Source organism: Oncorhynchus masou, chromosome 5 (genome assembly GCF_036934945.1).
Source record: "Oncorhynchus masou masou isolate Uvic2021 chromosome 5, UVic_Omas_1.1, whole genome shotgun sequence".
Lineage (NCBI taxonomy): Eukaryota > Metazoa > Chordata > Actinopteri > Salmoniformes > Salmonidae > Oncorhynchus > Oncorhynchus masou.
Window position 1 is genome coordinate 83,173,986 of NC_088216.1, and position 21,387 is coordinate 83,195,372.

At 48.0% G+C, this 21,387-nt stretch overlaps 1 protein-coding gene across 1 annotated transcript in view; it reads left to right on the forward strand.

Moving 5' to 3' along the window:
* LOC135540387 (zinc finger protein GLI1-like) overlaps nucleotides 1-17,112 on the forward strand; it is a 154,948-nt gene extending 137,836 nt beyond the window's left edge. The window contains exons 17-18 of the mRNA XM_064967004.1: nucleotides 15,579-16,330; nucleotides 16,589-17,112. Coding sequence (XP_064823076.1) covers nucleotides 15,579-16,330; nucleotides 16,589-16,742 — 906 coding nt within the window. The 3' untranslated portion in view covers nucleotides 16,743-17,112. The remainder of the gene's footprint in view (nucleotides 1-15,578; nucleotides 16,331-16,588) is intronic.
* The last annotated feature ends 4,275 nt before the right edge of the window (nucleotides 17,113-21,387 follow it).

Here is a 21,387-nt window from a genome sequence, read left to right on the forward strand (position 1 = left end):
CACCCTCTGTCTTCTGTTTCCCCTCACCCTCTGTCTTCTGTTTCCCCTCACACTCTGTCTTCTTCTGTTTCCCCTCACCCTTTGTCTTCTGTTTCCCCTCACCCTCTGTATTCTGTTTCCCCTCACCCTCTGTCTTCTTCTGTTTCCCCTCACCCTCTGTCTTCTGTTTCCCCTCACCCTCTGTCTTCTTCTGTTTCCCCTCACCCTCTGTCTTCTTCTGTTTCCCCTCACCCTCTGTATTCTGTTTCCCCTCACCCTCTGTCTTCTTCTGTTTCCCCTCACCCTTTGTCTTCTGTTTCCCCTCACCCTCTGTCTTCTGTTTCCCCTCACCCTTTGTCTTCTGTTTTTCCTCACCCCTTGTCTTCTGTTTCCCCTCACCCTCTGTATTCTGTTTCCCCTCACCCTCTGTATTCTGTTTCCCCTCACCCTCTGTCTTCTTCTGTTTCCCCTCACCCTTTGTCTTCTTCTGTTTCCCCTCACCCTCTGTCTTCTGTTTCCCCTCACCCTCTGTCTTCTGTTTCCCCTCACCCTCTGTATTCTGTTTCCCCTCACCCTCTGTCTTTTTCTGTTTCACCTCACCCTTTGTCTTCTTCTGTTTCCCCTCACCCTCTGTCTTCTGTTTCCCCTGACCCTCTGTCTTCTTCTGTTTCCCCTCACCCTCTGTCTTCTTCTGTTTCCCCTCACCCTTTGTCTTCTTCTGTTTCCCCTCACCCTCTGTCTTCTGTTTCCCCTCACCCTCTGTCTTCTTCTGTTTCCCCTCACCCTCTGTCTTCTTCTGTTTCCCCTCACCCTTTGTCTTCTTCTGTTTCCCCTCACCCTATGTCTTCTTCTGTTTCCACTCACCCTTTGTCTTCTGTTTCCCCTCACCCTCTGTCTTCTTCTGTTTCCCCTCACCCTCTGTCTTCTGTTTCCCCTGACCCTCTGTCTTCTGTTTCACGTCACCCTCTGTCTTCTTCTGTTTCCCCCCACCCTCTGTCTTCTTCTGTTTCCCCTCACCCTCTGTCTTTTGTTTCCCCTCACCCTCTGTCTTCTTCTGTTTCCCCTCACCCTCTGTATTCTGTTTCCCCTCACCCTCTGTCTTCTTCTGTTTCCCCTCACCCTCTGTCTTCTTCTGTTTCACGTCACCCTTTGTCTTCAGTTTCCCCTCACCCTCTGTCTTCTTCTGTTTCCCCTCACCCTCTGTCTTCTTCTGTTTCCCCTCACCCTCTGTTTTCTGTTTCCCCTCACCCTCTGTCTTCTTCTGTTTCCCCCCACCCTCTGTCTTCTTCTGTTTCCCCTCACCCTCTGTCTTCTTCTGTTTCCCCTCACCCTTTGTCTTCTTCTGTTTCCCCTCACCCTCTGTCTTCTTCTGTTTCCCGTCACCCTTTGTCTTCTTCTGTTTCCCCTCACCCTCTGTCTTCTGTTTCCCATCACCCTTTGTCTTCAGTTTCCCCTCACCCTCTGTCTTCTTCTGTTTCCCCTCACCCTCTGTCTTCTTCAGTTTCCCCTCACCCTCTGTCTTCTTCTGTTTCCCCTCACCCTCCGTCTTCTTCTGTTTCCCCTCACCCTTTGTCTTCTTCTGTTTCCACTCACCCTTTGTCTTCTGTTTCCCCTCACCCTGTCTTCTTCTGTTTCCCCTCACCCTTTGTCTTCTGTTTTTCCTCACCCCTTGTCTTCTGTTTCCCCTCACCCTCTGTATTCTGTTTCCCCTCACCCTCTGTATTCTGTTTCCCCTCACCCTCTGTCTTCTTCTGTTTCCTCTCACCCTTTGTCTTCTTCTGTTTCCCCTCACCCTCTGTCTTCTGTTTCCCCTCACCCTCTGTCTTCTGTTTCCCCTCACCCTCTGTATTCTGTTTCCCCTCACCCTCTGTCTTTTTCTGTTTCACCTCACCCTTTGTCTTCTTCTGTTTCCCCTCACCCTCTGTCTTCTGTTTCCCCTGACCCTCTGTCTTCTTCTGTTTCCCCTCACCCTCTGTCTTCTTCTGTTTCCCCTCACCCTTTGTCTTCTTCTGTTTCCCCTCACCCTCTGTCTTCTGTTTCCCCTCACCCTCTGTCTTCTTCTGTTTCCCCTCACCCTCTGTCTTCTTCTGTTTCCCCTCACCCTTTGTCTTCTTCTGTTTCCCCTCACCCTATGTCTTCTTCTGTTTCCACTCACCCTTTGTCTTCTGTTTCCCCTCACCCTCTGTCTTCTTCTGTTTCCCCTCACCCTCTGTCTTCTTCTGTTTCCCCTCACCCTCTGTCTTCTGTTTCCCCTGACCCTCTGTCTTCTGTTTCACGTCACCCTCTGTCTTCTTCTGTTTCCCCCCACCCTCTGTCTTCTTCTGTTTCCCCTCACCCTCTGTCTTTTGTTTCCCCTCACCCTCTGTCTTCTTCTGTTTCCCCTCACCCTCTGTATTCTGTTTCCCCTCACCCTCTGTCTTCTTCTGTTTCCCCTCACCCTCTGTCTTCTTCTGTTTCACGTCACCCTTTGTCTTCAGTTTCCCCTTTCCCTCTGTCTTCTTCTGTTTCCCCTCACCCTCTGTCTTCTTCTGTTTCCCCTCACCCTCTGTTTTCTGTTTCCCCTCACCCTCTGTCTTCTTCTGTTTCCCCCCACCCTCTGTCTTCTTCTGTTTCCCCTCACCCTTTGTCTTCTTCTGTTTCCCCTCACCCTCTGTCTTCTTCTGTTTCCCGTCACCCTTTGTCTTCTTCTGTTTCCCCTCACCCTCTGTCTTCTGTTTCCCATCACCCTTTGTCTTCAGTTTCCCCTCACCCTCTGTCTTCTTCTGTTTCCCCTCACCCTCTGTCTTCTTCAGTTTCCCCTCACCCTCTGTCTTCTTCTGTTTCCCCTCACCCTCTGTCTTCTTTTCTGTTTCCCTTCTGTTTCTCACCCTTTGTCTTCTTCTGTTTCCACTCACCCTTTGTCTTCTGTTTCCCCTCACCCTGTCTTCTTCTGTTTCCCCTCACCCTTTGTCTTCTGTTTTTCCTCACCCCTTGTCTTCTGTTTCCCCTCACCCTCTGTATTCTGTTTCCCCTCACCCTCTGTATTCTGTTTCCCCTCACCCTCTGTCTTCTTCTGTTTCCTCTCACCCTTTGTCTTCTTCTGTTTCCCCTCACCCTCTGTCTTCTGTTTCCCCTCACCCTCTGTCTTCTGTTTCCCCTCACCCTCTGTATTCTGTTTCCCCTCACCCTCTGTCTTTTTCTGTTTCACCTCACCCTTTGTCTTCTTCTGTTTCCCCTCACCCTCTGTCTTCTGTTTCCCCTGACCCTCTGTCTTCTTCTGTTTCCCCTCACCCTCTGTCTTCTTCTGTTTCCCCTCACCCTTTGTCTTCTTCTGTTTCCCCTCACCCTCTGTCTTCTGTTTCCCCTCACCCTCTGTCTTCTTCTGTTTCCCCTCACCCTCTGTCTTCTTCTGTTTCCCCTCACCCTTTGTCTTCTTCTGTTTCCCCTCACCCTATGTCTTCTTCTGTTTCCACTCACCCTTTGTCTTCTGTTTCCCCTCACCCTCTGTCTTCTTCTGTTTCCCCTCACCCTCTGTCTTCTTCTGTTTCCCTCACCCTCTGTCTTCTGTTTCCCCTGACCCTCTGTCTTCTGTTTCCGTCACCCTCTGTCTTCTTCTGTTTCCCCCCACCCTCTGTCTTCTTCTGTTTCCCCTCACCCTCTGTCTTTTGTTTCCCCTCACCCTCTGTCTTCTTCTGTTTCCCCTCACCCTCTGTATTCTGTTTCCCCTCACCCTCTGTCTTCTTCTGTTTCCCCTCACCCTCTGTCTTCTTCTGTTTCACGTCACCCTTTGTCTTCAGTTTCCCCTCACCCTCTGTCTTCTTCTGTTTCCCCTCACCCTCTGTCTTCTTCTGTTTCCCCTCACCCTCTGTTTTCTGTTTCCCCTCACCCTCTGTCTTCTTCTGTTTCCCCCACCCTCTGTCTTCTTCTGTTTCCCCTCACCCTTTGTCTTCTTCTGTTTCCCTCACCCTCTGTCTTCTTCTGTTTCCCGTCACCCTTTGTCTTCTTCTGTTTCCCCTCACCCTCTGTCTTCTGTTTCCCATCACCCTTTGTCTTCAGTTTCCCCTCACCCTCTGTCTTCTTCTGTTTCCCCTCACCCTCTGTCTTCTTCAGTTTCCCTCACCCTCTGTCTTCTTCTGTTTCCACTCACCCTCCGTCTTCTTCTGTTTCCCCTCACCCTTTGTCTTCTTCTGTTTCCACTCACCCTTTGTCTTCTGTTTCCCCTCACCCTGTCTTCTTCTGTTTCCCCTCACCCTTTGTCTTCTGTTTTTCCTCACCCCTTGTCTTCTGTTTCCCCTCACCCTCTGTATTCTGTTTCCCCTCACCCTCTGTATTCTGTTTCCCCTCACCCTCTGTCTTCTTCTGTTTCCTCTCACCCTTTGTCTTCTTCTGTTTCCCCTCACCCTCTGTCTTCTGTTTCCCCTCACCCTCTGTCTTCTGTTTCCCCTCACCCTCTGTATTCTGTTTCCCCTCACCCTCTGTCTTTTTCTGTTTCACCTCACCCTTTGTCTTCTTCTGTTTCCCCTCACCCTCTGTCTTCTGTTTCCCCTGACCCTCTGTCTTCTTCTGTTTCCCCTCACCCTCTGTCTTCTTCTGTTTCCCCTCACCCTTTGTCTTCTTCTGTTTCCCCTGACCCTCTGTCTTCTTCTGTTTCCCCTGACCCCCTGTCTTCTTCTGTTTCCCCTCACCCTCTGTCTTCTTCTGTTTCCCCTCACCCTTTGTCTTCTTCTGTTTCCCCTCACCCTATGTCTTCTTCTGTTTCCACTCACCCTTTGTCTTCTGTTTCCCCTCACCCTCTGTCTTCTTCTGTTTCCCCTCACCCTCTGTCTTCTTCTGTTTCCCCTCACCCTCTGTCTTCTTCTGTTTCCCCTCACCCTCTGTCTTCTGTTTCCCCTGACCCTCTGTCTTCTGTTTCACGTCACCCTTTGTCTTCAGTTTCCCCTCACCCTCTGTCTTCTTCTGTTTCCCCTCACCCTCTGTTTTCTGTTTCCCCTCACCCTCTGTCTTCTTCTGTTTCCCCCCACCCTCTGTCTTCTTCTGTTTCCCCTCAACCTCTGTCTTTTGTTTCCCCTCACCCTCTGTCTTCTTCTGTTTCCCCTCACCCTTTGTCTTCTTCTGTTTCCCCTCACCCTCTGTCTTCTGTTTCCCCTCACCCTCTGTCTTCTGTTTCCCCTCACCCTCTGTATTCTGTTTCCCCTCACCCTCTGTCTTTTTCTGTTTCACCTCACCCTTTGTCTTCTTCTGTTTCCCCTCACCCTCTGTCTTCTGTTTCCCCTGACCCTCTGTCTTCTTCTGTTTCCCCTCACCCTCTGTCTTCTTCTGTTTCCCCTCACCCTTTGTCTTCTTCTGTTTCCCCTCACCCTCTGTCTTCTGTTTCCCCTCACCCTCTGTCTTCTTCTGTTTCCCCTCACCCTCTGTCTTCTTCTGTTTCCCCTCACCCTTTGTCTTCTTCTGTTTCCCCTCACCCTATGTCTTCTTCTGTTTCCACTCACCCTTTGTCTTCTGTTTCCCCTCACCCTCTGTCTTCTTCTGTTTCCCCTCACCCTCTGTCTTCTTCTGTTTCCCCTCACCCTCTGTCTTCTGTTTCCCCTGACCCTCTGTCTTCTGTTTCACGTCACCCTCTGTCTTCTTCTGTTTCCCCTCACCCTCTGTATTCTTCTGTTTCCCCTCACCCTCTGTTTTCTGTTTCCCCTCACCCTCTGTCTTCTTCTGTTTCCCCCCACCCTCTGTCTTCTTCTGTTTCCCCTCACCCTCTGTCTTTTGTTTCCCCTCACCCTCTGTCTTCTTCTGTTTCCCCTCACCCTCTGTATTCTGTTTCCCCTCACCCTCTGTCTTCTTCTGTTTCCCCTCACCCTCTGTCTTCTTCTGTTTCACGTCACCCTTTGTCTTCAGTTTCCCCTCACCCTCTGTCTTCTTCTGTTTCCCCTCACCCTCTGTCTTCTTCTGTTTCCCCTCACCCTCTGTTTTCTGTTTCCCCTCACCCTCTGTCTTCTTCTGTTTCCCCCACCCTCTGTCTTCTTCTGTTTCCCCTCACCCTCTGTCTTCTTCTGTTTCCCCTCACCCTTTGTCTTCTTCTGTTTCCCCTCACCCTCTGTCTTCTTCTGTTTCCCCTCACCCTCTGTCTTCTTCTGTTTCCCCTCACCCTCTGTCTTCTGTTTCCCATCACCCTTTGTCTTCAGTTTCCCCTCACCCTCTGTCTTCTTCTGTTTCCCCTCACCCTCTGTCTTCTTCAGTTTCCCCTCACCCTCTGTCTTCTTCTGTTTCCCCTCACCCTCTGTCTTCTTCTGTTTCCCCTCACCCTCTGTCTTCTTCTGTTTCCACACACCCTTTGTCTTCTGTTTCCCCTCACCCTGTCTTCTTCTGTTTCCCCTCACCCTTTGTCTTCTGTTTTTCCTCACCCCTTGTCTTCTGTTTCCCCTCACCCTCTGTATTCTGTTTCCCCTCACCCTCTGTATTCTGTTTCCCCTCACCCTCTGTCTTCTTCTGTTTCCCCTCACCCTTTGTCTTCTTCTGTTTCCCCTCACCCTCTGTCTTCTGTTTCCCCTCACCCTCTGTCTTCTGTTTCCCCTCACCCTCTGTATTCTGTTTCCCCTCACCCTCTGTCTTTTCTGTTTCACCTCACCCTTGTCTTCTTCTGTTTCCCCTCACCCTCTGTCTTCTGTTTCCCCTCACCCTCTGTCTTCTTCTGTTTCCCCTCACCCTCTGTCTTCTTCTGTTTCCCCTCACCCTTGTCTTCTTCTGTTTCCCCTCACCCTCTGTCTTCTTCTGTTTCCCCTCACCCCTGTCTTCTTCTGTTTCCCCTCACCCTCTGTCTTCTTCTGTTTCCCCTCACCCTTTGTCTTCTTCTGTTTCCCCTCACCCTATGTCTTCTTCTGTTTCCACTCACCCTTTGTCTTCTGTTTCCCCTCACCCTCTGTCTTCTTCTGTTTCCCCTCACCCTCTGTCTTCTTCTGTTTCCCCTCACCCTCTGTCTTCTTCTGTTTCCCCTCACCCTCTGTCTTCTGTTTCCCCTGACCCTCTGTCTTCTGTTTCACGTCACCCTTTGTCTTCAGTTTCCCCTCACCCTCTGTCTTCTTCTGTTTCCCCTCACCCTCGGTCTTCTGTTTCCCCTCACCCTCTGTCTTCCTGTTTCCCCCTCACCCTCTGTCTTCTTCTGTTTGCCCACACCCGCCGTCTTCTGTTTCCCCTCACCCTCTGTCTTCTTCTGTTTCCCCTCACCCTCTGTCTTCTGTTTCCCCTCACCCTCTGTCTTCTTCTGTTTCCCCTCACCCTCTGTATTCTTCTGTTTCCCCTCACCCTCTGTCTTCTGTTTCCCCTCACCCTCTGTCTTCTTCTGTTTCCCCTCACCCTCTGTCTTCTTCTGTTTCCCCTCACCCTCTGTTTTCTGTTTCCCCTCACCCTCTGTCTTCTTCTGTTTCCCCCCACCCTCTGTCTTCTTCTGTTTCCCCTCACCCTCTGTCTTCTGTTTCCCCTCACCCTCTGTCTTCTGTTTCCCCTGACCCTCTGTTTTCTTCTGTTTCCCCTCACCCTCTGTCTTCTTCTGTTTCCCCTCACCCTTTGTCTTCTTCTGTTTCCCCTCACCCTCTGTCTTCTTCTGTTTCCCCTCACCCTCTGTCTTCTTCTGTTTCCCCTCACCCTCTGTCTTCTTCTGTTTCCCCTCACCCTCTGTCTTCTTCTGTTTCCCCTCACCCTTTGTCTTCTTCTGTTTCCCCTCACCCTCTGTCTTCTGTTTCCCATCACCCTCTTCTGTTTCCCCTCACCCTCTGTCTTCTGTTTCCCCTTCTGTCTTCTTCAGTTTCCTCACCCTCTGTCTTCTTCTGTTTCCCCTCACCCTCTGTCTTCTTCTGTTTCCCCTCACCCTTTGTCTTCTTCTGTTTCCACTCACCCTTTGTCTTCTGTTTCCCCTCACCCTGTCTTCTTCTGTTTCCACTCACCCTTTGTCTTCTGTTTCCCCTCACCCTCTGTCTTCTTCTGTTTTCCCTCACCCTCTGTCTTCTGTTTCACGTCACCCTTTGTCTTCAGTTTCCCCTCACCCTCTGTCTTCTTCTGTTTCCCCTCACCCTTTGTCTTCAGTTTCCCCTCACCCTCTGTTTTCTGTTTCCCCTCACCCTCTGTCTTCTTCTGTTTCCCCTCACCCTCTGTCTTCTTCTGTTTCCCCTCACCCTCTGTCTTCTTCTGTTTCCCCTCACCCTCTGTCTTCTGTTTCCCCTCACCCTCTCACCCTCTGTCTTCTGTTTCCCACCCTCACCCTCACCCTGTCTTCTGTTTCCCCTCACCCTCTGTCTTCTGTTTCCCCTCACCCTCTGTCTTCTGTTTCCCCTCACCCTCTGTCTTCTTCTGTTTCCCCTCACCCTCTGTCTTCTTCTGTTTCCCCTCACCCTCTGTCTTCTTCTGTTTCCCCTCACCCTCTGTTTTCTGTTTCCCCTCACCCTCTGTCTTCTTCTGTTTCCCCCCACCCTCTGTCTTCTTCTGTTTCCCCTCACCCTCTGTCTTCTGTTTCCCCTCACCCTCTGTCTTCTTCTGTTTCCCCTCACCCTCTGTATTCTGTTTCCCCTCACCCTCTGTCTTCTTCTGTTTCCCTCACCCTCTGTCTTCTTCTGTTTCCCCTCACCCTTTGTCTTCAGTTTCCCCTCACCCTCTGTCTTCAGTTTCCCCTCACCCTCTGTCTTCAGTTTCCCCTCACCCTCTGTCTTCTGTTTCCCCTCACCCTCTGTCTTCTGTTTCCCCTCACCCTCTGTCTTCTTCTGTTTCCCCTCACCCTCTGTCTTCTTCTGTTTCCCCTCACCCTCTGTCTTCTTCTGTTTCCCCTCACCCTCTGTCTTCTTCTGTTTCCCCTCAACCTCTGTCTTCTTCTGTTTCCCCTCACCCTCTGTCTTCTTCTGTTTCCCCTCACCCTCTGTCTTCTGTTTCCCCTCACCCTCTGTCTTCTGTTTCCCCTCACCCTCTGTCTTCTGTTTTTCCTCACCCTTTGTCTTCTTCTGTTTCCCCTCACCCTCTGTCTTCTTCTGTTTCCCCTCACCCTTTGTCTTCTTCTGTTTCCCCTCACCCTCTTTCTTCTTCTGTTTCCACTCACCCTTTGTCTTCTGTTTCCCCTCACCCTCTGTCTTCTTCTGTTTCCCCTCAACCTCTGTCTTCTTCTGTTTCCCCTCACCCTCTGTCTTCTTCTGTTTCCCCTCACCCTTTGTCTTCTTCTGTTTCCCCTCACCCTCTGTCTTCTGTTTTTCCTCACCCTTTGTCTTCTTCTATTTCCCCTCACCCTCTGTCTTCTTCTGTTTCCCCTCACCCTCTGTCTTCTTCTGTTTCCCCTCACCCTCTGTCTTCTTCTATTTCCCCTCACCCTCTGTCTTCTTCTGTTTCCCCTCACCCTCTGTCTTCTTCTGTTTCCCCTCACCCTCTGTCTTCTGTTTCCCCTCACCCTCTGTCTTCTGTTTCCCCTCACCCTCTGTCTTCTATTTCCCCTCACTCTCTGTCTTCTTCTGTTTCCCTCACCCTCTGTCTTCTGTTTCCCCTCACCCTCTGTCTTCTGTTTCCCCTCACCCTCTGTCTTCTGTTTCCCTCACCCTCTGTCTTCTTCTGTTTCCCCTCACCCTCTGTCTTCTTCTGTTTCCCCTCACCCTCTGTCTTCTTCTGTTTCCCCTCACCCTCTGTCTTCTGTTTCCCCTCACCCTCTGTCTTCTTCTATTTCCCCTCACCCTTGTCTTCTTCTGTTTCCCCTCACCCTCTGTCTTCTGTTTCCCCTCACCCTCTGTCTTCTGTTTCCCCTCACCCTCTGTCTTCTTCTATTTCCCCTCACCCTCTGTCTTCTTCTGTTTCCCCTCACCCTCTGTCTTCTTCTGTTTCCCCTCACCCTCTGTCTTCTATTTCCCCTCACCCTCTGTCTTCTTCTATTTCCCCTCACCCTCTGTCTTCTTTTCCCCTCACCCTCTGTCTTCTTCTGTTTCCCCTCACCCTCTGTCTTCTACCCTCTGTCTTGTCTTCTTCTCTGTTTCCCCTCACCCTCTGTCTTCTTCTGTTTCCCCTCACCCTCTGTCTTCTTCTGTTTCCCCTCACCCTCTGTCTTCTTCTGTTTCCCCTCACCCTCTGTCTTCTGTTTCCCCTCACCCTCTGTCTTCTTCTGTTTCCCCTCACCCTCTGTCTTCTTCTGTTTCCCCTCACCCTCTGTCTTCTTCTGTTTCCCCTCACCCTCTGTCTTCTGTTTCCCCTCACCCTCTGTCTTCTTCTGTTTCCCCTCACCCTCTGTCTTCTTCTGTTTCCCCTCACCCTCTGTCTTCTTCTGTTTCCCCTCACCCTCTGTCTTCTTCTGTTTCCCCTCACCCTCTGTCTTCTATTTCCCCTCACCCTCTGTCTTCTATTTCCCCTCACCCTCTGTCTTCTATTTCCCCTCACCCTGTGTCTTCTATTTCCCCTCACCCTCTGTCTTCTGTTTCCCCTCACCCTCTGTCTTCTTCTGTTTCCCCTCACCCTCTGTCTTCTATTTCCCCTCACCCTCTGTCTTCTTCTGTTTCCCCTCACCCTCTGTCTTCTATTTCCCCTCACCCTCTGTCTTCTGTTTCCCCTCACCCTCTGTCTTCTTCTGTTTCCCCTCACCCTCTGTCTTCTGTTTCCCCTCACCCTCTGTCTTCTATTTCCCCTCACCCTGTGTCTTCATCTGTTTCCCCTCACCCTCTGTCTTCTTCTGTTTCCCCTCACCCTCTGTCTTCTATTTCCCCTCACCCTCTGTCTTCTGTTTCCCCTCACCCTCTGTCTTCTATTTCCCCTCACCCTCTGTCTTCTGTTTCCCCTCACCCTCTGTCTTCTATTTCCCCTCACCCTCTGTCTTCTGTTTCCCCTCACCCTCTGTCTTCTATTTCCCCTCACCCTCTGTCTTCTGTTTCCCCTCACCCTCTGTCTTCTGTTTCCCCTCACCCTCTGTCTTCTGTTTCCCCTCACCCTCTGTCTTCTGTTTCCCCTCACCCTCTGTCTTCTATTTCCCCTCACCCTCTGTCTTCTGTTTCCCCTCACCCTCTGTCTTCTATTTCCCCTCACCCTCTGTCTTCTGTTTCCCCTCACCCTCTGTCTTCTATTTCCCCTCACCCTCTGTCTTCTATTTCCCCTCACCCTCTGTCTTCTATTTCCCCTCACCCTCTGTCTTCTGTTTCCCCTCACCCTCTGTCTTCTGTTTCCCCTCACCCTCTGTCTTCTTCTGTTTCCCCTCACCCTCTGTCTTCTATTTCCCCTCACCCTCTGTCTTCTTCTGTTTCCCCTCACCCTCTGTCTTCTTCTGTTTCCCCTCACCCTCTGTCTTCTGTTTCCCCTCACCCTCTGTCTTCTGTTTCCCCTCACCCTCTGTCTTCTTCTGTTTCCCCTCACCCTCTGTCTTCTATTTCCCCTCACCCTCTGTCTTCTATTTCCCCTCACCCTCTGTCTTCTTTTCTCACCCTCTGTCTTCTATTTCCCTCACCCTCTGTCTTCTTCTGTTTCCCCTCACCATCTGTCTTCTTCTGTTTCCCCTCACCCTCTGTCTTCTGTTTCCCCTCACCCTCTGTCTTCTTTTTCCCCTCACCCTCTGTCTTCTGTTTCCCCTCACCCTCTGTCTTCTATTTCCCCTCACCCTCTGTCTTCTGTTTCCCCTCACCCTCTGTCTTCTATTTCCCCTCACCCTCTGTCTTCTATTTCCCCTCACCCTGTGTCTTCTATTTCCCCTCACCCTGTGTCTTCTTCTGTTTCCCCTCACCCTCTGTCTTCTTCTGTTTCCCCTCACCCTGTGTCTTCTATTTCCCCTCACCCTCTGTCTTCTATTTCCCCTCACCCTCTGTCTTCTATTTCCCTCACCCTCTGTCTTCTATTTCCCCTCACCCTCTGTCTTCTGTTTCCCTCACCCTCTGTCTTCTATTTCCCCTCACCCTCTGTCTTCTATTTCCCTCACCCTCTGTCTTCTATTTCCCCTCACCCTCTGTCTTCTATTTCCCTCACCCTCTGTCTTCTATTTCCCCTCACCCTCTGTCTTCTATTTCCCCTCACCCTCTGTCTTCTGTTTCCCCCTCACCCTCTGTCTTCTATTTCCCCTCACCCTCTGTCTTCTTCTGTTTCCCCTCACCCTCTGTCTATAGTAAGATGTGTTATGTCACCCTCTGTCTTCTGTTTTCACCCTCTGTCTTCTTCTTTTAATCACCCTGTGTCTTCTGTTTCCCCTCACCCTGTCTTCTCAGTTTCCCACCCCTGTCTTCTGTTTCCCCTCACCCTCTGTCTTCAGTTTCCCCAGCACCACCTTCTTCTGTTTCCCCAGCACCCTCTGTCTTCTGTTTCCCCACCCAACTGTCTTCTGTTTCCCCTCACCCACCTTCTGTTTCCCAGCACAACACCTGTCTTCTGTTTCCCACCACCAACTGTCTTCTGTTTCCCACCAACTGTCTTCAACCCCCAGCACCCTCTGTCTTCTTTTCCCCACCAACTGTCTTCTGTTTCCCTCACCCTCTGTCTTCTATTTCCCCAACACCCCCTGTCTTCTGTTTCCCCTCACCCTCTGTCTTCATCTGTTTCCCCTCACCCTCTGTCTTCTGTTTCCCAGCAACACCCTCTGTCTTCTATTTCCCCAGCAACACCCTCTGTCTTCTGTTTCCCCTCACCCCTGTCTTCTTCTGTTTCCCCAGCACCCTCTGTCTTCTTCTGTTTCCCCTCACCCTCTGTCTTCTATTTCCCCAGCAACACCCTCTGTCTTCTGTTTCCCCTCACCCTCTGTCTTCAACTGTTTCCCACCACCCTCTGTCTTCTTCTGTTTCCAACACCCTCTGTCTTCTATTTCCCAGCAACACCCTGTGTCTTCTTCTGTTTCCCCTCACCCTCTGTCTTCTATTTCCCCTCACCCTCTGTCTTCTGTTTCCACCCTCTGTCTTCTTCTGTTTCCCCTCACCCCTGTCTTCTTCTGTTTCCCCTCACCCTCTGTCTTCTATTTCCCTCACCCTCTGTCTTCTGTTTCCCCTCACCCTCTGTCTTCATCTGTTTCCCCTCACCCTCTGTCTTCTTCTGTTTCCCCTCACCCTCTGTCTTCTATTTCCCTCACCCTGGAGTCTTCTTCTGTTTCCCCTCACCCTCTGTCTTCTATTTCCCCTCACCCTCTGTCTTCCCTCACCCTCTGTCTTCTTCTGTTTCCCTCACCCTCTGTCTTCTATTTCCTCACCCTCTGTCTTCTATTTCCCCTCACCCTCTGTCTTCTTCTCACCCAGTCTGTCTTCTGTTTCCCCCACCCTTCTATTTCCCTGTCTGTCTTCTGTTTCCCCTCACCCTCTGTCTTCTGTTTCCCTCACCAATCTTCTTCTGTTTCCCCTCACCCTCTGTCTTCTATTTCTTCTGTCTTCTAAGCCCTCACCCTCTGTCTTCTGTTTCCCCTCACCCTGTCTTCACTGTTTCCCCTCACCCTGTCTTCTTCTGTTTCCCCATCACCCTCTGTCTTCTGTTTCCCCTCACCCTGTCTTCTGTCTCCCTCACCCTCTGTCTTCTGTTTCCCCTCACCCTGGTCTTCTGGATAATGCCCACCCTCTGTCTTTTCTGTTTCCTCACATCATCTGTCTTCTCTTTCCCCTCACCCTCTGTCTTCTGTTTCCCCCCTCAATCTTCACCCTCCATGTCTTCTTCTGTTTCCCAGACCTCTGTCTTCATCCCCGTCTGTCACTTCTGTTCCATGGAGTTTCATCCCACCCTCTGTCTTCTGTTTCCCCGTCACCCTCTGTCTTCTGTTTCCTCACCCTCTGTCTTCTGTCCTTCACCCCTGTCTTCCCCCTCACCCTCTGTCTTCTATTTCCCCTCACCTCTGTCTTCTGTTTCCCCTCACCCTCTGTCTTCATCTGTTTCCCCTCACCCTCTGTCTTCTCCCCTCACCCTGTGTCTTCTTCCCCTCACCCTCTGTCTTCTATTTCCCAGACCCTCTGTCTTCTGTTTCCCCTCACCCTCTGTCTTCTTCTGTTTCCCTCACCCTCTGTCTTCTTCTGTTTCCCCTCACCCTCTGTCTTCTATTTCCCCTCACCCTCTGTCTTCTGTTTCCCCTCACCCTCTGTCTTCATCTGTTTCCCTCACCCTCTGTCCTTCTGTTTCCCCTCACCCTCTGTCTTCTATTTCCCCTCACCATCTGTCTTCTTCTGTTTCCCCTCACCTCTGTCTTCTATTTCCCCTCACCCTCTGTCTTCTGAGAACTGTTTCCCCTCACCCTCTGTCTTCTTCTGTTTCCCCTCACCCTCTGTCTTCTATTTCCCTCACCCTCTGTCTTCTGTTTCTCACCCTCTGTCTTCTTCTGTTTCCAAGTCACCCTCTGTCTTCTGTTTCCCCTCACCCTCTGTCTTCTGTTTGCTCACCCTCTGTAATCTGTTTCCCCTCACCCTCTGTCTTCTATTTCCCTCACCCTCTGTCTTCTATTTCCCCTCACCCTCTGTCTTCTTCTGTTTCCCCTCACCCTCTGTCTTCTATTTCCCCTCACCCTCTGTCTTCTGTTTCCCTCACCCTCTGTCTTCTATTTCCCCTCACCCTCTGTCTTCTATTTCCCCACCCTCTGTCTTCTATTTCCCCTCACCCTCTGTCTTCTGTTTCCCTCACCCTCTGTCTTCTTGCTTTCCCCTCACAATACTGTTGCTATTGTCCCTGTTGCTCACCCTACTGTTGTTTCCTCACAATGTCTTGCTTTCCCCTCACCCTCTGTCTTCTATTTCCCTCACCCTCTGTCTTCTATTTCCCCTCACCCTCTGTCTTACAATCTGTTTCCCCTCACCCTCTGTTGCTTCTATTTCCCTCTGTCTTCTATTTCCCCTCACCCTCTGTCTTCTATTTCTCCTCACCCTCTGTCTTCTATTTCCCCTCACCCTCTGTCTTCTATTTCTCCTCACCCTCTGTCTTCTGTTTCCCCTCACCCTGTGTCTTCTATTTCCCCTCACCCTGTGTCTTCTTCTCCTCTTTATTCCCCCTCTTTTATAGTAAGATGTGTTATGTGGAGTTTTCAAAGGATATTTCCTGAATAATGTGTTTACTTGCTTGTCTTGAATTATTAATGAAAGCACTTTAATCTAAATGTTGATCTCATTTGATTTGACTCAGGTGGCCATGATGCATCAGCAGCCTTGTCCCCAGCAACAACACCAGCAACAACACCAGCAACAACACCAGCCCCAGCAACAACACCAACACCAGCCCCACCAACAACAACAACACCAGCCCCAGCAACAACAACAACACCAGCCCCAGCAACAACACCAACACCAGCCCCACCAACAACAACAACACCAGCCCCACCAACAACAACAACACCAGCCCCAGCAACAACACCAACACCAGCCCCACCAACAACAACACACAGCCCCACCAACAACAACAACACCAGCCCCAGCAACAACACCAAACAACACCAGCCCCAGCAACAACACCAACACCAGCCCCAGCAACAACACCAGCCCCAGCAACAACACCACACCAGACCCCAGCAACAACACCAACACCAGCAACAACACCAGCCCCAGCAACAACACCAGCCCCAGCAACAACACCAGCCCCAGCAACAACACCAGCAACAACACCAGCCCCAGCAACAACACCAACACCAGCCCCACCAACAACAACAACACCACCAACACCATCCCCAGCAACAACACCAACACCATCCCCAGCAACAACACCAACACCAGCCCCAGCAACAACACCAACAAAGCCTCTACCCCAAGCCAGACTCCAGCATCCCAGGCTATTCCACCAACCAGAAACTGATGATCCCTCTAAGCCATAGCCGAGGAGGCCCCAGCTCCGGCTCCTCCATCCCCTCTAACGAGGTCCCCATGATGAGCCTGCCTGGAGGGCCAGGGTCCTGCTACAGCCAGGAAATGGGAGTCCCTGTGGTCCCTAGACCACCCCAGGGCCGGAAGCCTCTCATCAGGCAGAATAGCCTCCAGTCCCAGCCAGGAGGAGGGTACCTGGGCAGTCCTCCACATGTCAGCCCAGTCCAGTCTACCTCCAGCCCAAGGAGAGCAGTCCGACTGCCCCCTGTCCAGCGCTCTCAGACCCATCGGGAGATCTTCTCTCCCTCCAACAATAGCAACATGTATTACTCGGGCCAGATCCACATGCAGCACCCTGACATGGACAAGCAGCAGATCCAAATCCAGCGGATCACCCATCCTCACCAGGACCCAACCCAGACCGGGCCCTGCCTCAACCAGCACCAGGGGCACCTGGTGACCCATATGGACCATCAGCGGAACAAGTCTGCCCAGCTGGGCTACCTCCATGACCATGGGTCCCCCCCCATCTCCAATGCTCTGGAGAACGTGGATCTGGATAATGCCCAGATAGACTTTACCTCCATCATTGATGACCCAGACCCCTCGTCCTTCAGCCCCGTCAATCCACCTCTCCATGGGGGTTCATCCCAGACCTCGTCCTTCAGCCCCGTCAATCCACCTCTCCATGGAGGTTCATCCCAGACCTCGTCCTTCAGCCCCGTCAATCCACCTCTCCATGGGGGTTCATCCCAGACCTTGTCCTTCAGCCCCGTCAATCCACCTCTCCATGGAGGTTCATCCCAGACCCCCGTCGGGGGTTCATCCTTCAGCCCCGTCAATCCACCTCTCCATGGAGGTTCATCCCAGACCTCGTCCTTCAGCCCCGTCAATCCACCTCTCCATGGGGGTTCATCCCAGACCTCGTCTCAGCCTCAATCACCCCACAGACCTCCACCACCCTGCCCTCCTGTGCTCCCCAACATGGCTGTAGGGGACATGACCTCCATGCTCACCTCTCTGGCTGATGAGAACATGTACCTGAATACGTTGTCTTAGAACCTGAACACGCTCATAAAGTTGACTAGAGGGCCTCATCTATCTGTCTCGAGAGACTAAGTAACTGAAGATACTGTCGTAGTACAAGTACCTAGACTGTCCTAGAGTGGACCCTAGGGCCACAGCCCGTTGGTGTTTGCTTACCACTTAATATAAAGTTACAGGAAATGACTGTGGAGACTAAAGGTACTGAAAAGATGGCCCCTTTCTCTTGGCCTCACGCAGACGTGTTCTGTCCCTGGCCAGGATGAACAGATACACAGTAGCTACTCCTTAGAGGACTTTAAGCCAAACCAAAGGTGCCTACTGATCTTGATCACTGTGTTCTCTTGTCTCACAAGAAGATGACTGACTTTGGCGTTGCTTTGTACAATACTGTTGCTTGGTACAATACTGTTGCTTGGTACAATACTGTTGCTTGGTACAATACTGTTGCTTGGTACAATACTGTTGCTTGGTACAATACTGTTGCTTGGTACAATACTGTTGCTTGGTACAATACTGTTGCTTGACAATACTGTTTTCTCTGTGTACAATACTGTTTTGTAATGACATCATACTGTTTAGCTGCACAATATTGTTGGCTGTTCCACTGGATGTCAAAGGTGAATGTCTTTGTAAAAATGCTCTGGTAAAATACTGTTATTTGCTAAATGTATAATGACTGTTGCTCAGTCATAGAGGTTGCTTTAGGTAAATACTACCACCATGTTGGTAAATACTGTTGCTTAGTACAATATATGCTGTGTATATGTTGCTTGACAGTGATACTGTTGTCTTGGTACAATACTGTTCTGGAATGAGAACAGGAAACTTTGCTTGACCAGTGTTTGAAATGGAAACTGTCATCACCTTAACGACACACTCCTGTCATCACCGTAATGACATCATCACCATAATGATGTCATTTACACATAGTAATTTTATGACAGTATGACTTAAATGAGTTATACATGTATACATGCTGTGTATATGACAATGTTGACAGTAATGGCACACACACACGATAGTAATGTCTGTCTCGTGATGACAGCCACACACATAGGCCGATGACTCTTCTGGAGATGAGAACACAGGAAAACAGAGCTGTATGACAACACTGTGGAAAGAAAATACTGATAGACACCTGAATGATTGAAGACACATCTATAGTTCCCACAAAATGATGACACACACTGTCAGGGACACACACACATAGTGATGACACATAGTACACATAGTGATGACACACACACACATAGTTAGTAATGACACACACATTGGTCATAGTGATGGACACACACGTTAGTGATGACACACACACACATAGTGATGACAAACACACACACATAGTGATGACACACACACACGATAGTATGACACATACACACACATAGTGATGACACACACACACATAGTGATGACACAGAGTCACACACACACGATAGTGATGACACACATGGACATAGTAGTAATGACACACACACACAATAGTATGACACACACACATAGTGATGACACACATACATAGTTAGTATGACATATATGATAAACATATCGTATCAGTATTCACGCAGTATGCCTTTTGGCCTGAATCTGCTTCCATACTCTGAATGTGTTGTACGGTAAAGAGCCCCATGTTTTTAGACAGCTTGTTTGGATACAAGTTACACGTTTACTCTTGTTAAGTGTTCTTAAAGCAGCTCACTTATTTTACAATTATAGGAGTTATCGGGGAGGAATATAAAAAGTGCATTTTTTGTCTTAACGTAATAATGGGGCATAAGAGGTATGAGAATAAAAGCGAGATGGGGAGGGAGAGAGATGAAAGGTTGGCAACACCGAATGAACTAAAACATAAAGTATGCTTTTGGGCAGTACCAGTCTCACAGGATCCATCACCTGCCGTACGTACTGCTGTTTACAGGGTCTTAAGATGGATTCACTTACCCTGAACATGTTCAACAGGGTTTATGAGGAACTGGTTGAGGTAGTGATTCTGAGGTACTTTACGTGTATCGGACTGAGCTGCAGGATTTGTGGCCCTTTGACTATAGAGATAGAATCAGTCCACCCAATATGCTGTCGTTGACAAAACAAAAATGGATATAACGTTATAGAGGATATTTTTATACTGATGACAGCCTGAACCAATGACCAGTAGAACTGATATCACATGACAGGACATCATATCGTTATTACACTGATGGAGCACAGCAAGTACACCATACAGTTACGGTATCCTTATCCTTGGCTTTGTGACAGTCCCAAGAGGCCAACACATACAGGAGGCCTATGTGGCTATGATTTCACCTAAATGTCACCTTGGAGGACAATGAAAAGTACCTTACAGTAGTATCTATCTGTTTGAATTGTAATTCTAGATCACCTTTACACACGTTTACGGTAGATCCCACGAGGCTGTCTTTCATTTTAGTATTGGTGCCTTTTTTTAAAATCCTGTTGGTCACAGTTAGTACTGTGCTGTAGTTGTTAATACAACATTAGGGCCTAGAGATATCGTCATAAACTCCTGGTCCTATCCATGACTAACCGTTGACATTTGAGCTAGTTTGCGAAAACTGTGTATAGAGTATCCGGATAACCAAAGACGATTTGAACTAACAATATTCAATGAATAAAAAGAAAAGATGCACCAATTAATTTGACACAATACTAATAATCACAGTACGGCGATGAAGGTGTGAATGGTTATTCCGGTTACTTAGAATGTATGATTTGTTTTTTTTTTTTAAATAAAAGTAACACGTTCTATTTTGGGGTTTTATATGGACACTTTATCATGGATATGTGTCTTTCTCTGTGTAGTGTGTTTTGACACCTGTCTGTCATGTTCAATCATGACATTTTGCTGGCAAAATAATATTATTTTAAGCAACAATGGCTATAATAGTAGCGTTTTACTATATACACGTTATAGTATGATATATTTTATACAAATGTACTATATTTTACCAGTTAAGAAATAAACATGTTCAACTTGGGATGGATGCAAAATGTCTGTCAAAAATGTCTGTATCTTACTGTGTATTTTTATGACGTTCTTATTGATTTATATCCCAACTGCCTCTGTTGAAAATGTCTGAGTAAATGCAATGTCTCCGTACAGCCACTAGAGGGCACTGGAGTTATTTTATAGATGGGAGAGGAAACTACTGTATGTTTTTACACATGGAATAGTTATATGCTAAACTGTGTTCGATAGTATATAGAGTCAGTATGCTTACTGGATTATGTATGGATACTATTTGTATGTACATAAATTTGAGTATATAGTATGCTTATTGGTTATAGTATGCATATAGTTAGTATGCTTATTGGTCATAGTATGGATATAGTTAGTATGCTTATTGGTTATAGTATGGATATAGTTAGTATGCTTATTGGTTATAGTATGGATATAGTTAGTATGCTTATTGGTTATAGTATGGATATAGTCAGTATGCTTATTGGTTATAGTATGGATATAGTTAGATATAGTTAGTATGGATAGAGTCAGTATGCTTATTGGTCATAGTATGGATATAGTTAGTATGGATATAGTTAGTATTCTTATTGGTCATAGTATGGATATAGTTAGTATGCTTATTGGTTATAGTATGGATATAGTTAGTATGGATATAGTTAGTATATAGTTATTGGTCATAGTATGGATATAGTTAGTATGCTTATTGGTTATAGTATGGATATAGTTAGTATGCTTATTGGTTATAGTATGGATATAGTTAGTATGCTTATTGGTCATAGTATGGATATAGTTAGTATGGATAGAGTCAGTATGCTTATAGGTCAGTATGTATGGATATATTAGTATGGATATAGTTAGTATGCTTATTGGTTATAGTATGGATATAGTTAGTATGCTTATTGGTTATAGTATGGATAGAGTCAGTATGCTTATTGGTTATAGTATGGATATAGTTAGTATGCTTATTGGTTATAGTATGGATATAGTTAGTATGCTTATTGGTCATAGTATGGATATAGTTAGTATGCTTATTGGTCATAGTATGGATATAGTTAGTATGCTTATTGGTTATAGTATGGATATAGTTAGTATGGATATAGTTAGTATGGATATAGTCAGTATGCTTATTGGTTATAGTATGGATATAGTCAGTATGCTTATTGGTTATAGTATGGATATAGTTAGTATGCTTATTGGTTATAGTATGGATATAGTTAGTATGCTTATTGGTTATAGTATGGATAGAGTCAGTATGCTTATTGGTTATAGTATGGATATAGTTAGTATGCTTATTGGTTATAGTATGGATATAGTTAGTATGCTTATTGGTTATAGTATGGATATAGTTAGTATGCTTATTGGTTATAGTATGGATATAGTTAGTATGGATATAGTTAGTATGCTTATTGGTTATAGTATGGATAGAGTTAGTATGGATATTGGTTAGTATGCTTATTGGTTATAGTTATATGGATATAGTTAGTATGGATAGAGTCAGTATGCTTATTGGTTATAGTATGGATATAGTTAGTATGGATATAGTTAGTATGGATATAGTTAGTATGTTATTGGATATATTAGTATGGATAGAGTCAGTATGCTTATTGGTTATAGTATGGATATAGTTAGTATGCTTATTGGTTATAGTATGGATATGGAGTTAGTATGCTTATTGGT